We start from the raw sequence: 16,934 nt of genomic DNA, 5'->3' as shown, positions 1-16,934 counted from the left end.
TCAACCTGCAAGCCTTCCTCCAGGGCTTCAGATAGGTAGTCAGTATAACTGAGTAGACTTAGCTCAGCAGATTTACCGGAAGAAAACCCAAACTGTGAGTTAGTAATAACACTAGAGCAGTCGTAAGTAAGAAATTCAGTTAATGCTTTCAAACACTTTCAAATATCAGGATGCTTCAAAGAGTATTTTCCCAAAGTATGAACGAAATCCACTGGGACCTAATTTCCATAAGGTTTGTGCGGGGTACTTTGTTAGAATATACAACAATAAAAGTAAGATGTTATTCTATAGTTGTTATGATTTACTTATTGACAGTATAGGCAGTTTTGATTTAATGTCAAGAAAAATATAAAAATGGAATGTCAGTCAAGTTCAAGTAAAAGTTTTTGTAGATATTGTCCTGTAATTGAGAATGAATAAATTATAATTGTTGATATATAAAACGTTTGTAGAAAAAATATTGTATGATATACGTGTTAAAAAGTACATTTTTAAGGCACTCATGTGAATTGCAGAATTCGTTTCGCTCATTCTGCAAACTTTCACATGCGTGCCTTAAACGTGTACTTTTAACACTTATATCATAAATAACTATTTATGTCTGTTTACTATTAATAATATTGGCTATGAGCAGGTGCGTTGGTTGTGTAGTAATTTCCATTCATTTCTGACAACTGAACTTCCCAAAAAAGAAATTACTAACGTCAGTGTCAAAGTGAATCTCGATAGAGCGAATTCAGTATAACATATCTATCTCGACAAAAAAGTATATCTACTAAATAAATTATTTTTCAAACTCTTTCAAACTAGTTTGACAAACAGTTTGAATTTTCAAACCTGTACGATTGACCAGTTTGACTTGACTTGAATTATTTGTCAGAAGGATTGACTTGAGTTTGACTTGAAATTAAGTCAAACTCAGTCAAGTTCAAACATTCAAGTCAAACTTGAGCAACTCTAGCTACAAGCTCATGCGATCTAGGGAGATAAATGACGCATGCGACCTTTTAAAATTTGTGGCTCAAAGTCGCAAACCTTGAAGCAGACAAGTGGGTACGTGTATCTGGGCTCATATCATTCAGTGTTGCCTCATAGGCCAATCAAGTTAAGTTTTTACTAGACATAACGGAAAAGACGAGGTGAAATGTGTAGTATGAGATATTACAAAAAGACTACCATCTTGGGATTCATCAATTTTTTAGTGGAACATTTTTTAAATAAACAATCAAAACGTCAAACTTAATTTTTTGCTCATAACTTAAAAACTTGTTTATTTAGAAATTTGACGTCCATAGGTAACTTTTTCAGAAAAAAAAAGATACACCGAATGAGATACGCTAAATCAAAATCGGTTAATAAACAAAAAAGTTATTGTAAAACGGATGACAAAATCACTGTTTTTAAATATTATTAATAACAATTTTATTGTTAATTAAAATACGTTTTAATATACCTAAAATTGAGGGCATTATGGTGTTTGAATGGTATGCAAAGAATGGTCCAGATCTGTTAAATAGTTTTCGTAAAATTGAATTTGTTTATAAAATTTTTTGAAAAACGAGCTAATTGGTGAGGCTGGTCCAGTTAATATGACTGAATGTATCTCAATAATCCGGGGCTCATTTCCTTCGTTAAGATGTGTACTAACAGCTTATGAAAAAAAAAAGTAAAAAAAATTACATATACGTACACAAAATTATTTGTTAATAAATAGCAGTTTTTATAGTCCTGTCGCCAGGGGGGGTACAACGGCCTCGTTAATTCAGATGGACTTACCCAAATTTTTTTTATGTATTTTGACCCGTAGAACACGAATTTTTTGGGTAACAGTTGATCCGGATGTCGATAAGATTGTTATAGACCAAGAACTTGAGGAATCAAATAACAGCGATTTTTGGCAAAACAAAACAATATTTTGTATTTTTTGGGTCATTTTAAGCAAAAAATATTTCTACAAGTTTTTTAGTAGGATGCACAGTTTTCGAGATAAACGCGGTTGAACTTTCAAAAAATCGAAAAACTGCAATTTTTAAACCCGAATAACTTTTGATTAAAAAATAAAATAGCAATTCTGCTTAGCGCCTTTGAAAGTTCAAGTCAAATTATGTCGGTTTTGATTATTTGCATTGCTAAAAATTTATTGTGTTATTGCTAAACAAAGCTACAAACAACTAGTGCGTGAGTGATGTTTCTATGATTTCTCATTTAAAATCGAACGAGTAGGTAGAATAGGTACTAGTGCAATCAAGACTATTTCTACGTTACATGCGTTAAAACGCATGTAAAAGCACGGGAAACCCTACGTGTTTATAGCTTTGTTAAACAATAAAAAAATAAATTTTTACCAATGCAAATAATCAAAACCGATATAATTTGACTTAAACTTTCAAATGCGGTAAGCAGACTTGCTATTTTATTTTTTAATCAAAAGTTATTCGGGTTCAAAAATTGCAATTTTTCGATTTTTTTAAAGTTCAACCGCGTTTATCTCGAAAACTGTGCATCCTACGAAAAAACTTGTAGAAATATTTTTTACTTAAAATGGCCCAAAAAATACAAAATATTGTTTTGTTTTGCCAAAAATCGCTGTTATTTGATTCCTCAAGTTCTTGGTCTATAACAATCTTATCGACATCCGGATCAACTGTTACCCAAAAAATTCGTGTTCTACGGGTCAAAATACATAAAAAAAACTTGAGTAAGTCCATCTGAATTAACGAGGCCGTTGTACCCCCCCTGGCGACAGGACTATTAAGCTTATAAGCAATTACAATAATTTCGTAGAAATTAGATCAAATTAAATGGCAATAAAAAATACGAAAAGCTGGTTAAAATACACAACTTTAAAAAAAAAATTTTAGGTCTTACGACCCTTGGGGTCTGAGATGGCCCCTTTTTTGAAAAAATTACTGTTACGTTAATTAACAACACTTAGAGCTGAAATTAATAAATCTTTTATAAAAAAAAGTCAAAGTTTTTAATAAAGTTTTTAGCAAGAAAAAATGTTAAAAATTGTTTAAATAGGACTGTTATAAACAAAGAGTATTTTGCGTTCCGGCTAAAGTAAAAAATAGCGGGCGTAGTCGACTGACTGAATAGTGGGCGCGGTTGGCGACCGGCAGCAACTCCTAAAATTACCTTATACCGACCACAAAAATCAAATTTAAGGTGAATGACAAATTTTCGTCATTCCTTATGTTTTCGAGGTCTCTGAATCCGAATATGGAGTTAATTTTTTTCTAGAATTAGTGGAACATGTTCAAAAATCAAATTTTATACAAAAATCCGAAAAATCAATTTTGATGATTTTTCAATTTTAACTCACTGTATTTTTGGTCGCTGTAAATATTTCCTTTTGAAAATTTTACTGTATTATCTTTGAAGCATTTAGATAACAATGAGATTTGTCCAAAATGATTAAACACATTAAAAGACAAGTTGTTAATTTTTAAACATTTTGTCGTCAGATTTCGTTAGTTTCATGTTTACTTAAAAAAGTTGAGTGACAAACTTTTTAATTTATAATTTTAACTAACACAGAAATAAAATATAATTCATGAAGAAGTTTTCCAAAAAAAATTAATTTAAAATATGCAATAGGAAAAATGTTATGTGACTTTATAGACGAGCGGCACACCCCAAAAAAAGCTTATTTCTCGAGACACTGATACTAATTTTGGCCATACTTTATATTTTTGATGGTGCTGAAAACGTAAATTAGGGTTGTTTTGAATTTTACGTGTGGGAACATTATCAAAATCGCAACTTTACCCTAAAAATAAAAAAAATCACGTTTTTTTGCGTTTAACTTGCTACAACTCTGTTCCATTGTAATATTTTTTTCTGAAATTTTTATAGTATATATTTCTCACCTTTCTGAAGACAATGGGACCTGCTTCAATATTTCTGTCTTGTCATAAAGAATGTTATACATTGTTTGAAGTAAAAGGTGCAGATTCTTGAATTGCAAAGTTTAATCGCAAAAGTTGAGTAACAAAATTTGAAATTTATCTGTTTAATTAATTTTATGTTAAAATTTAGAGTACAGAGAACAAAATGTTTTATAGCAAAAAAGTGGTGTAACTTTTAATTTTAAGAAAAATTTTTATTTTTAGGGTAAAATTGCGATTTTGACAATGTTTCCCCATCTAAAATTCAAAATAAAACTCATTTTCGTTTTCAGCACCATCAAAAATATAAAGTAAGACCAAAATTAGCCATTCACCACACCGTGGTTAATATCTCGAGAAATGAGCGTTTTTTTTTTGGGAGTGCCACTCGTCTATAAGGTCGCGTAACTTTTTTTCTGTTGCATATTTTGACTTGAAATTTTCCAGAAAACTTCTTCAGGACATATGTTTTAATGCCGCGTTGATTAAAATTATAAACTAAACAGTTTGTCACCCAACTTTTATAAGTAAACATAAAACTAATGAAAAAATTGTTTAAACAATTTTCCGGCCGCGGTAGCTCTTGGTACCCTCTGTATTTGCTATAAGGAACTTTTTTTGAGTAAGTTTGTGCAAAAAATACGAATCGGAATAATTTACCTAACGGGGTCGACGATACAGGACTACACACGGATTCAAAATAGAGAAGAAAAATGGCCTATACCTACCAATTGGGTTCTACTGTACCAAGTTTACTATTTTTTTTATCTATGGTACCACATTAAAATAATAACGTTTATCTTATTTTGATTGCAAAATTATCCAAAACAAAGCAGCTAATGGGATGTACCGGGTGTCCCAATAAGAATGGCTCCCGGCCATATCTCAGGAACGGTTTATAGTAGAGCTTTGAAATAAAAAATTTTATAACAAAAGTTGCCTCAGGAAAAGCCTGGAAATTATTTTCATAATTGTGGGTCCACCGCTAGAGGGCGTAATTGAATATCAAAAATAAAAAAATCTAAATTTTACAAAATTTTCCTAATGAAGGGGCACTGGAAATCCGATTATTGTATTCTTCATCAAATTCTGCGCATATTTGATTTAACAAGTTTAACTCTACCTTTGCAAATAAGAGGTGGGGGTGAGTGGGAACCTTGTTATGAAAAAATGGCTGTAAGTCCGGTTCTGCTAAATCAAATTTTGAAAACTGGGTCTTGTTGAAGACAGATCTTTTTCTTCAATGTAAGCGTGATAATTTTGAACCATCCTAATAAGTAATAAGCCAGCTGGGAGGCGTTATTTAATTTTTTTCAGAAATCTAGTTTTCTTTGGAAAATATTAAATACAAGTATGCATTTTTAATCATACTTTATAAAATTAGATTAAATTAGCAATAGAATAGCGAAAACCGCATGTCGATACCTTTTGTCTATCTCAAGATATCTCGAGAAACGTGTAAATTTTATACATAACTGTTACTATCACCGGTAAACTAAGTTAATGAAAAGTAGTGTGCTGTGGAAAAAAACAAAATAACATTTTCCAGATGTCAACGTATAAAAATATAATTAATTAAAACAACAATATAAAGAGAAACAATACTATTAAAATTAAATATAACACAGAACAAAAAGAACTACTTAGTGACGACCTAAATATTCAAATTGTTGCCCATCATACACTACTCTAGAATAAATTATCCAGAGAATACTAAACGCCATTCAAAGCATATCGAGAGCAGAAATTGAGACTGCTGTTCAGTCTACTCTTGAAAGAGTAAATGTTTGCAACGAAAATGATAAGCAAAAATTTGAACGTTTATGTCATCACTAAATAGTTGTTTTTATTTCTTTGTAATAGGGCTTTTCAACGCTTCTCATTTGTTTCGAGCCTCTGTCATATGCCGTATAATCCGTGTATAATATTAATACACGAGATATGAACGAGGCTCGAAACAAATGAGAAGCGTTGAAAAGACCTAATATACGTTGACAGCTGGAAAATGTTTCTTTGTTGTTTCCATAGCACACTACTTTTAATTAATTATTTCGTTTACCGGTGACAGTAACAGTTATGTTTTTAAATTTACACGTTTTGTAAGATATCTCGAGATAGAAAAAAGGTATTAACATGCGGTTTTCGCTATTCTGTTGCTAATTTTGTCTAATTTTGTAATATGGTATTAAAAATGCATGTTTGTATTTAATATTTTCCAAGGAACACTAGATTTCTGAAAAAAATTAAATAACGCCTTCTAGCTGGCATATTACTCAGTGAGTTGGTTCGAAATCATAACTTTTACATTGACGAAAAAGATCTGTCTTCAACAAGACCAAGTTTGCAAAATTTGATTAAGCAGAACAGGACTCACAGCCAGTTTTTCATAACAAGGTTCCCACTCACCCCCACCTCTTATTTCCAATGGTAGACCTAAACTTGTCAAATCAAATATGCGTAGAATTTTATGAAGAATACGACGATCGGATTTCCAGTGCCCCTTCATTAGGAAAATTTTGTAAAATTTAGATTTTTTAATTTTTGATATTCAATTACGCCCTCTAGCGGTGGTCCCACAATTATGAAAATAATTTCCAGGCTTTTCCTGAGGCAACTTTTGTTATAAAATTTTTTATTTCAAAGCTCTACTATAAACGGTTCCTGAGATATGGCCGAGAGCCATTCTTATTGGGACACCCGGTATAAACCTTTTTTGAAGTGGCCTTTTTGTTGTTATTTTTTAAATTTATTTATTTAAAATATAATTTTACTAAATAAATGTGCAACATAATAATATTCATAAAATTCAAGTTTCTACCAAAATATATAAATATAATATTAAGCTTCAAATCCGGTATACTGTCAATGTTAAAAATGGGCTGCAACGGTCTAGCGCTAGCGAATGGTAGTCCGCGAATTTATTCTCATTCGGCTACGCCCATTATTTTTTTTTTTTACTTTAGTCGCAACGCAAAATATTCTTTGTTAATAACACTACTGTTTAAACAATTTTTAACATTTTTTCTTGCTAAAAACTTTGACTTTTATAAAAGACTCTTATAAAAGATTGGTTAATTTCAGATCTTAGTGTTGTTAATTAACGTAACAGTGATTTTTTCAAAAAAAAAAGGTGCTATCTCAGAGCCCAAGGGTCGTAGGACCTAAAATTTTTTTTAAAAGTTGTGTATTTTAACCAACTTTCCGTATTTTTGATTGCCATTTAATTTGATCTAATTTCTACGAAATTATTGTAATTGTTTATAAGCTTCAAAACTGCTATTTATTAACAAATAATTTTGTGTACGTACATGTAATTTTTTTTACTTTTTTTTTTTCATAGGCTATTAGTCTACATCTTAACGAAGGAAATGAGCACCGGATTATTGAGATACATTCAGCCATATTAACTGGACCAGCCTCAGAAATTAGCTCGTTTTTCAAAAAATTTTATAAACAAATTCAATTCTGCGAAAACTATTCAACAGATCTGGACCATTTTTTGCACACCATTCAAACGCTATAATCCCCTCAAGTTTAGGTATATTTAAACATATTTTAATAAACAATAAAATTGTTATTAACAATATTCAAAAACAGTGATTTTGTCGTCCGTTTGTCAATAACTTTTTTGTTTATTAACCGATTTTGATTTAGCGTATATCATTCGATGTATCTTTTTTTCTGAAAAAGTTACCTGTGGACGTCAAATTTCTAAATAAACAAGTTTTTAAGTTATGAGCAAAAACTAAGTTTGACGTTTTGATTGCTTATTTAAAAAATGTTCCACTAAAAAATTGATGAATCCCAAGATGGTAGCCGTTTTGTAATATCTCATACTACACATTTCAACTGTCAAACCTCGTCTTTTCAATTATGTCGAAAAACGGCTTATTTTTTACTAACTTGACTGATCTATCAATGGAATTGCGCCTGAACACGTCACCATAATTAAGTAAAAAGATTTAAGAAAAATTCCGTTCACTTCATCTCACAACAGTCACAACAGACTTAAGCTAATTGTAATTTATTAAGCTACAACATTTATTTTCAGATCTAAGCAACATAGTGAATGCACTCTTATACAATCCAATAAAAAGAAGAATAAAGCATACATTTTAGAATTCGTCGTTTATTGATTAAATTAATATATTTCTGTTAGTCATGGACGGAAAGGGACATGAACTTCAAATGGAAGTAAAACAAGAATTTAGTGAAAAGCCGTGTAAAATAGAAGTAGTTGATCACGACATGGATAATTGTCTTTTGGATATATTTAAAACTGAGGCTGTAGAAGAACCCAAGACAGAAAGTACACATGATACATTTGATTATTTGGACTTAAATAAAATCTCCATAAAGACTGAAATAGAACAAGATCATACACCTAAATTGTCTGAAGAGAAACAAACAAAGGAGACAGGTAAATAAAAAAAATTATTTATTATTTCCAGTTAATAAAAATATTTCTTTATATCCTGTAATACTGATTTAACTTTAAAAATATAATTTGGTTGGCAAAGTCTTCAAAGTTTCTTGGTTACTCCAATTATTGTGATTTTGTGATATTGTCCCTCGCTAACATGTTGCGTGAACATGAGTATTTCAAATACAGTAAAACCTCCGTTATCCGAAATAATTGGGGGGGGGAGGCCATTTCGGATAAAAGAATTTCGGTTAAAAATAACATTGTTTTTGTATTTTTCTTGTATCAAGTTACACAGTATTCTTGGTCAAAGTTAGTATTAAAAAAATACTATGAGGTGATTTCGTAATGTTTTCTTTAATATGTAAATACAGAGTAAAGCAATAAAATTAAGGAAAATGAGCATGCAAGTGTTTTGTTAAAGAAAACTTCTATTTTCTTTTGTGTTTTTCTTTGACAACGATGTTTTGCCGCTATTATCTTTCCATCGTTTCATTTGCAGAACTTCATGAGGTTGAAAGCAATGTATGAAAGCAATGTTTTCAAAGCACGAAAAGTGTTTCCGTTTTGCGATAAAAATTTACTTTTATTCACAAAATTATTGAAAGTCAGCCGTTTTGGTTAAACGATGTTTCGGTTAAAAAGGTTTCGGTTAACAGAGGTTTTACTGTAGTCAAAAATATTTTTTTTTCTGAAAAACGGCTGTGGCAGAGCCAATTAGCCAGACTTGTTTGTGATTGATTGCAGATTCATAGTCATAAATTTCTTATTTCTTAATATGAGTACTACAATATTATTTTTATAGATACATAGGTACATTTTGTTGCTTTATTTATACTATTTTGTTTTTTAATTATTTTACTGTTTTTTTATTATACAGTGTGCTGGAATAAGTGTTACCCCACATATTAACTTCTTTATTTTCAGTACATAAGCAAAACGCTCGGACAGGTCTATTTTTAAAATAATCATAGTTATTATAACATCAATGTTTCGAACTTTACGCGATCCCTCTTCAGGTGATAGTCATAACTTTGATTTTTTTAAATGGGAAAGTACATGATGTGATTAATCAGCCAGCCTCAAAAGTCCACTGCTGAACATAGGCCTCCTCCCCTCGTTTCCAACCCCCTCTATACTGCGCCGCTCTCATCCAGTTTTTATTCAGCTTTCTTAAGTCGCCAGTCCCTCTTGTAGGCGGTCGACCGACGCTTCTCTTGTCTTCTCTTGGCCACCATTCTAATAACCTCTTTATTCATAGCCCATCTGTCATTCTGGCTATGTGTTCTGCCCATCTCCACTTTAACCTGGCTCTCCTTTGGATGACGTCAGTCACCTTTGTTCTTCTCCTGATTTCTTCGTTTTTGATTTTGTCTCGCATAGTTATTCCTAACAGTGACCGCTCCATTCTTCTCTGCGTAACTCTTAGTTTGATGTGATACCTCATTTAAAAGCTTTTGAAATACAGATTACAAAAATGTATAATACTTGCGCAAAATTTCGGTCCAAAAATGCTTTCATTTTTGTAATCCTGAGAAAACTAATAAGAATCTTTGAAAAATTTAAACACAGAATGAAAGACTAAATTGTTACCGAGGGCTGAAAGTCTTTAAAAATTTATATAATGTTTATTTTAATAAGTTACAGGGGTGAAAACGAAGAGAACATTTAGTATGATTTTTAATTTCAAATATATCATGGAAAATAAACTTTTTCTGTATTCCAAGGGACTTCCGACCCTCGGTAATAATGTAGTATATCATTCTGAGTTTAAATTTTTCAAAAATACTCATTAGTTTTCTCAGGATTCGAAAAAAATGAATGCATTTAAACAGAATTTAACCGAAATTTTGCCCAAGTATTATACATTTTCGTAATTAGTAATTCAAAAGCTTTTAAAAGAAGTGTCACATGATGTACTTTCCAGTTTAAAAAAATCAAAGTTATGGCAGTCACCTGAAGAAGGGACGCGTAAAGTTCGAAACATTGATGTTATAATATACTATGATTATTTTAAAAATCGACTTGTCCGAGCGCTTTGCTTATGTGCTAAAAATAAATAAGTTAATGTGGGGGGAGGGGGGGTAAAACTTATTCCAGCGCACTGTATAAACTTGCGTGCATAGAAATCGGCCCACTTAAAAATTTGGTCATTTTTGATTTCTCGAATTTCCTAAACCTGTTTTTGTGTTTTTTCTCAAAGTTCGCATCACCCTGTGGACTATTCTAGCATTTATAAAATACTGAAATTAAAACCCAACTATAGCCTCAGGTTTTCTTAACATTCTGTTTTTTGATTCATTTGCTTATGTTGGATAATAAAGTTAGGTATTACGCCAGGGCAGATAAATAAAAATGAGCAATTTCAGGGTAAAAATCAATACAGGTATTTGAAGGTGCTAAATCGTAGGGGGGACATAGTTAATTAAAAATACATACAGAGGTACTCGCAAATCAACCTCAGTTTTTTATAAACAAAGGCTAAAGTTAGAAAATATTGTTTTTTGCCTGTAGCATTTTTTGTATCATGTTTATAGCAAAAGTTGTATTATGAAAGTTGTGTATCATAAAAAAACGATTAATTTTAATTTTTATTAGTTAAAATTGATAAATAATTAAACGAGATAATTGCAAAAAACCACATTTTTTGCTCTATTTTGTAAGTGTTAATAACTTTTACTAAATATGCCCTAAGGAACAGATTGCACCTTAATTATGAGGTTATTATGTGCCTTTATTAGAGTGCAAAGTATCAAGAAGATCGTTTTGTTGTTTACGAGTTACGTTAATTGTTTATCCAAAACATTGAATGTTTAAACATCTATTGTTGCCCAAGGCGTATTTTCAGAGCTTTTTAGCAAAATGAAATGAGTTTTTAAAGACTCAAACTACTAAGAAATTAAAAAAAAAACGATACATTTATTATTTAAATGTTCTTAAACAAGTCTTTTAATAAATAGTGAGTTTTTTTCCTTATAAACAATTAGAATAACTTTGTTATTTTTCACGAAAAATAATTATAATTAGTTGTATCAGAAAAGTGGTAAAAAACACACATTAAAAACTAAAAATAAACTTTTTATGACCAATAATACCCAAGTTATACTTTTTTTTTGAAACATCATATCTGTATTGTTTATAAATATTAAGAGTCGAAATTTGCAAAAAATCATAATAGACATCTATATTTTACATTGCAATTAATATCTACAGTATATTAGTATAAGAGCTGTGAGACATTTTTGAGTAGGTATTTTAGGCAACCTGAAAATTTGTCAGGGGATTCTTCCATGATAGCGGAATACCAAAATGCCGGTCTGGCTGGAGGGTAGCGGTTATTTTCCCCAAAAATCCCCCCAAAGTTAAAAAAGGGTACAAATTGTTATTAAAAAAAATATCATTGACGTGACTTTAAGTAAATTTAAATATTCAAATATAAAGGAAATAAACAGGCCAAGCGATTTGAGGGCGATTTTAACTCTGCAAGATACTTGCATGGGCGCCCCAGGATTATTTTCAGGGGGTGCATCTGAACTTCAGGAGATTTCATCTTAATATATACATACTGTTAACGAGTATAAAATATACAACTATGCATGCATAGCTATGTACATTCCTTCCCGACAGGGAGGTGCAATTGTCATTTTGACATGGTATTTTTTAATATTAGAAATAAATATTCTAAAAAGACAGGATTTTTTTGGTGAAATCTTCCAACTACCAGCTGATCAAACAAATTACACGTGCATGTAAATGAAAAGCGTTATAAGTAAGCAGCAGTGTGAGAAAGATCATATACCGATAGCTGTTTGCGTTCTCTGTTGCAGCTGAGCGAGTCCGTTCGCTCGAGTAAAATAACGTGACCTGGCGATTGCCATGTTTTTGTGCCTCGAAAGGTTAGAATAATTATTATATATTATAGTTTTTTAAATAACTTTTTATTAATTTTGCAAAGATAGTAGAAAAATACAAATTTATTAATATAAATATAGATAGGTACAGGTAGAAGAGTATAAACCTATAAACTAAATTAATTATGTGTCCGAATCTTGTATTTCTTCTTCAAACTACTCATCTGAGCTTAAATATTCATTCTCTTCTTCTTCGTCAGACTCCCCTCGAGACCCAGATTCCTCTTCTACATGATCTGTAAATAGTTGTAATATGTATTTAGAATTATTTAAAAATTAATTAGTGATATACCGAGTCGAAGCCTGGACAATCACGGGCGCATCTGAAAAAATCTTGCCATTGTTAAGATGTGGTGTTATCAAATATTGTAAATAATATAATGGACACAACACGTAACAAACACGGAAACATTAGGAAAGATGAAAAAGGCAAAAGAACTACTCAACACTATGAAGGAAAGAAAAATAAGCTACTTTGATCATATACTAAGAAATAAAAAACGTGATGTGATTGGTTATATAAGAAAAAATGCAAGAAAAAAGAGAACAGGGAAGACGATGCCTATCCTAGTTGAAAAATTTAAAGTAGTGGAGTGTAATCTAAATATAAAAAATAACAAACTCAGTATATCACGAGCTGAGTATATTCATGATATTTTTTACATTATTCGATAACACCACATCTCAACAATGGCAAGATTTTTCAGGTGCGCCCGTGATTGTCCAGGCTTCGACTCCGTTTAAAAGGACAGAGAATACGTAGCAACTCAATTAATTAGTAACTAATTAATTTCTAATTAATTCTAAATACATATTACAACTATTTACAGATCATGTAGAAGAGGAATCTGGGCCTCGAGGGGAGTCTGACGAAGAAGAAGATAATGAATATTTAAGCTCAGATGAGTAGTTTGAAGAAGAAATACAAGATTCTGACACATAATTAATTTAGTTTATAGGTTTATACTCTTCTACCTGTACCTATCTATATTTATATTAATAAATTTGTATTTTTCTACTATATTTGCAAAATTAATAAAAAGTTATTAAAAAAACTATAATATATAATAATTATTCTAACCTTTCGAGGCACAAAAACATGGGAATCGCCAGGTCACGTTATTTTTCTCGAGCGAACGGACTCGCTCATCTACAACAGAGAACGCAAACAGCTATCGGTATACGCTCTTTCTCACACTGCTGCTTACCTATAACGCTTTTCATTTACATGCACGTGTAATTTGTTTGATCAGCTCGCAGTTGAAAGATTTCACCAAAAAAATCCTGTCTTTTTTAGAATATTTATTTTTAATATTAAAAAATACCCTGTCAAAATGACAATTGCACCTCCCTGTCGGGAAGGAATGTACATAGCTATGCATGTATAGTTGTATATTTTATACTCGTTAACAGTATGTACATATTAAGATGAAATCTTCTAAAGTTCAGATGCACCCCCTGAAAATAATCATGGGGCGCCCATGCAAGTATCTTGCAGAGTTAAAATCGCCCTCAAATCGCCTGGCCTGTTTATTTCCTTTATATTTGAATATTTAAATTTACTTAAAGTCACGTCAGTGATATTTTTTGTAATAACAATTTGTACCCTTTTTTTAACTTTGGGGGGGATTTTTGGGGAAAATAACCGCTACCATCCAGCCAGACCGGCATTTTTGTATTACGCTATCATGGAAGAGTCACCTCTAAAATTTTCAGGTTGCCTAAAATACCTACTCAAAAATGTCTCACAGCTCTTGGACCATATCTTCTATTTAAAATGAGTAATAACCCTTTAAAATGAAGGTACTCGAGCTGACTTCACTGGGACCGTGTGATGGGGGAAGGATCTCTGAGTCCGCTTTCGCGCGTCGAGATTTTGGCATTGAAAGTTCAAATTGGAGCGCTTGAAAAATTTTACAATAACTCCGTTTCCAGAGAACGTAGAGCCTTCATTTTTTTTAAATTGGGGTAACTCGACGAAATAATAACGAGTAGCTAATTTTCATTCACCGGAAAAATCGGGAAATTCTGGAAAATGCCCTTTTTTTCAACATTCTTTTACAACGTTAACACTAATATATTTCAATAAATATTTTCATAACATATTATAAATTTGTAAATAAATAATAGAATGTATAGTATATAATATATCTTTATATATATACAGGGTAGTTCATCGTATTTGCCTCGGTTTCTGTACGGAAAACGACTTGATATTTAAAAAAAAATTCTTCACAGCAATTTACAGGGCAATTAACACTACAATCTAAAACTAATGATAATTATACAGGGTGCTTCAAAAAAGAGGGGTATATTAAAGTTATATTTTCTCTTATGGAACACCCTACACGTGAGCCATTTTTGAATTTTCCTTAAAAAATAAGCTATATTTTTATAAGGGTTTCCTACACCTAAATACAGGGTGTTTTGATTTATTTCGATTTTTATAAGAATGTAAGGTTTAAGAAAAAAAATTAATATCTACGAATCTAAGAATCGGTGACAAATTTTTTCTTTGATCTTTATAATAGACTATTCAGCATATTGGAACAGATATTTATTGTAATAATATTTATAATTATTTAATCGTACATTTTTAGATTTAAAAATTAATTAAAAACAAAAACATTCAACAAAACTGAAAACATAAACAAAAACATACCTCATTATAGGGCCAAAACTAGTTTTAATGTGTATCTACAAAAACACATAATATGTGTTTTTGTGTTTTGTGTTTCTCCACAATACACCAGGGTAGAAAAATAAATATGAGCGATTTCAGGGTAAAAATCAATACAGGTATTTGAAGGTGCTAAATCGTAGGGGGATATAGTTTATTAATAATACATAAAAAGGTAGTCGTAAATCGACTTCATTTTTTATAAACAAAGACCAAAGTCAGAAAATATTAGTTTAGTATAGTTTACAAAATCTTAGAAGATCTGTAAAAAAAAAGACTTTCTAGGACCAATAATAGCCAAGTTATACTTTTTTTTTGAAAAATCACATCTCTATTGTTTATAAATATTAAGAGTTGAAATTTTTACAGCATGGTAATATATATCTATATTTTATATGACAATTGATAAGTACGAAATATCTTCTATTTAAAACGAGGAATAACCCTCTAAAGTCAAGTTACTCACGCTGACTGAGCTGGGACCGTGTGATATGGAAGAATGTCTGAGTCCAGTTTCTCGCGTTGAGATTTTGCTTTAGAAAGTTCAATTTGGAGCGCTTGAAAAATTTTACAATATCTCAGCTTCCAGAGAACGTAGAGCCTTTAATTTTTTTTTTTGGGTAACTCGACTAAAAATAACTACAGTCGGAAAAATGAAAGAATACCCATGAACGAACATATAAAATACGCTGTATTTTCCTATCACCATGTCACAAAGAAAATTGTCCAGTGCAAGTACATGTGACAATAATTATTACATGTACTTGCGCTGGCCAATTTTTTGTGTGACACGGTGACAGGAAAATACAGCAAGTTTTATATGTTCGTTCATGGGTATTCTTTCATTTTTTCTACTGTAGCTAATTTTCATTGGCCGAAAAAATCGGAAAATTCTGGAAAATAGATTTTTTATTCAACATTCATTTACAACGTTAACACTAATATATTTTGAGAAATATTTTCATAAAATATTATAAATTTGTGAATAAATATTAAAATATAATTATAGTATGTATACAGGGTTGTTCATTTTATTCGCCTCGGTGTCTGTACGGAAAACGAATTGGTTTAAAAAAATTCTTCATAGAAATATACAGGGCCATTAACACTACAATTTAAAAATAATATAAATTATACAGGGTGCTTCAAAAAAGAGTGGTATATCAAAGATATATTTTTTATGGAACACCCTACACCTGATGAAATTTTTGAATTTGCCCTTAAACAATAAACTAGACTATACCTAAGTACAGGGTGTTTTGATTTATTTCAATTAAAAAAAAAATGTAATGTTTTAGGAAAAAAATAAACAGGTATTTACGAATCTAAGAATCGGTGACAAATTTTTTTGGATCTTCATAATAGACTATTTAGCATATTTAAGCAGATGTTTATTGTAACAAAATTTATAATTACATGATCGTACAATTTCAGATTTAAAAATTAATTAAAAACAAAAACGTTCTCAAATTGAAAAAAAAATATGTATAGATTATAATTATTGATCTTCGTTAACTCTACACAGTTTTTGTACAGGTTCATCAATTTCTTCCACATTATCCATAATTTCTTAAAATAAATCAATTGTACCGAGCTTTTCATAAATTGCAAAGATGATACTGACGAAAAAGATGCTACAACCTTTTGACAGTTATTATAGATGACAAAAGTGAAGTTGAAGAAGATTTGTTTAAAAAAATTAGGGATAATGTTGAAGAAATTAATAAATCTGTACATAAACTGTGTAGAATTAACGAAGATCAATAATTATTATAATCTATACATATACATTTTTTTTTAATTTGAGAATATTTTTGTTTCCAATTAGTTTTTAAATCTAAAAATGTACGATTAAGTAATTATAAATTTTGTTACAATAAACATATGTTTAAATAATTAAGTATTTTCTATGGGAAATAAGCCACAATTTTACTAAAAAATGAATTTATTAACGTTTCGAAGCCCAAATCGGGTTTCGTTGTCAAAATACAAAATACTATTAAAATAAACAAAAAACCCGATTTGGGCTT

General features: G+C 30.6%; 1 protein-coding gene across 6 annotated transcripts in view; it reads left to right on the top strand.

Annotated features, from left to right (window-relative positions):
• Positions 1-16,934, top strand: part of LOC126879781 (gastrula zinc finger protein xLCGF3.1-like) — a 164,461-nt gene that overhangs the window by 13,173 nt on the left and 134,354 nt on the right. For all 6 annotated transcript variants that reach the window (XM_050643037.1, XM_050643033.1, XM_050643035.1 and 3 more), the window contains exon 2: positions 7,942-8,310. In XM_050643037.1, coding sequence (XP_050498994.1) covers positions 8,052-8,310 — 259 coding nt within the window. In that variant the 5' untranslated portion in view covers positions 7,942-8,051. The remainder of the gene's footprint in view (positions 1-7,941; positions 8,311-16,934) is intronic.

This window comes from Diabrotica virgifera, chromosome 2, assembly GCF_917563875.1.
Source record: "Diabrotica virgifera virgifera chromosome 2, PGI_DIABVI_V3a".
NCBI lineage: Eukaryota > Metazoa > Arthropoda > Insecta > Coleoptera > Chrysomelidae > Diabrotica > Diabrotica virgifera.
Note: the sequence above shows the minus strand (reverse complement) of the source record. Positions and strands in the feature narration are given on the sequence as shown.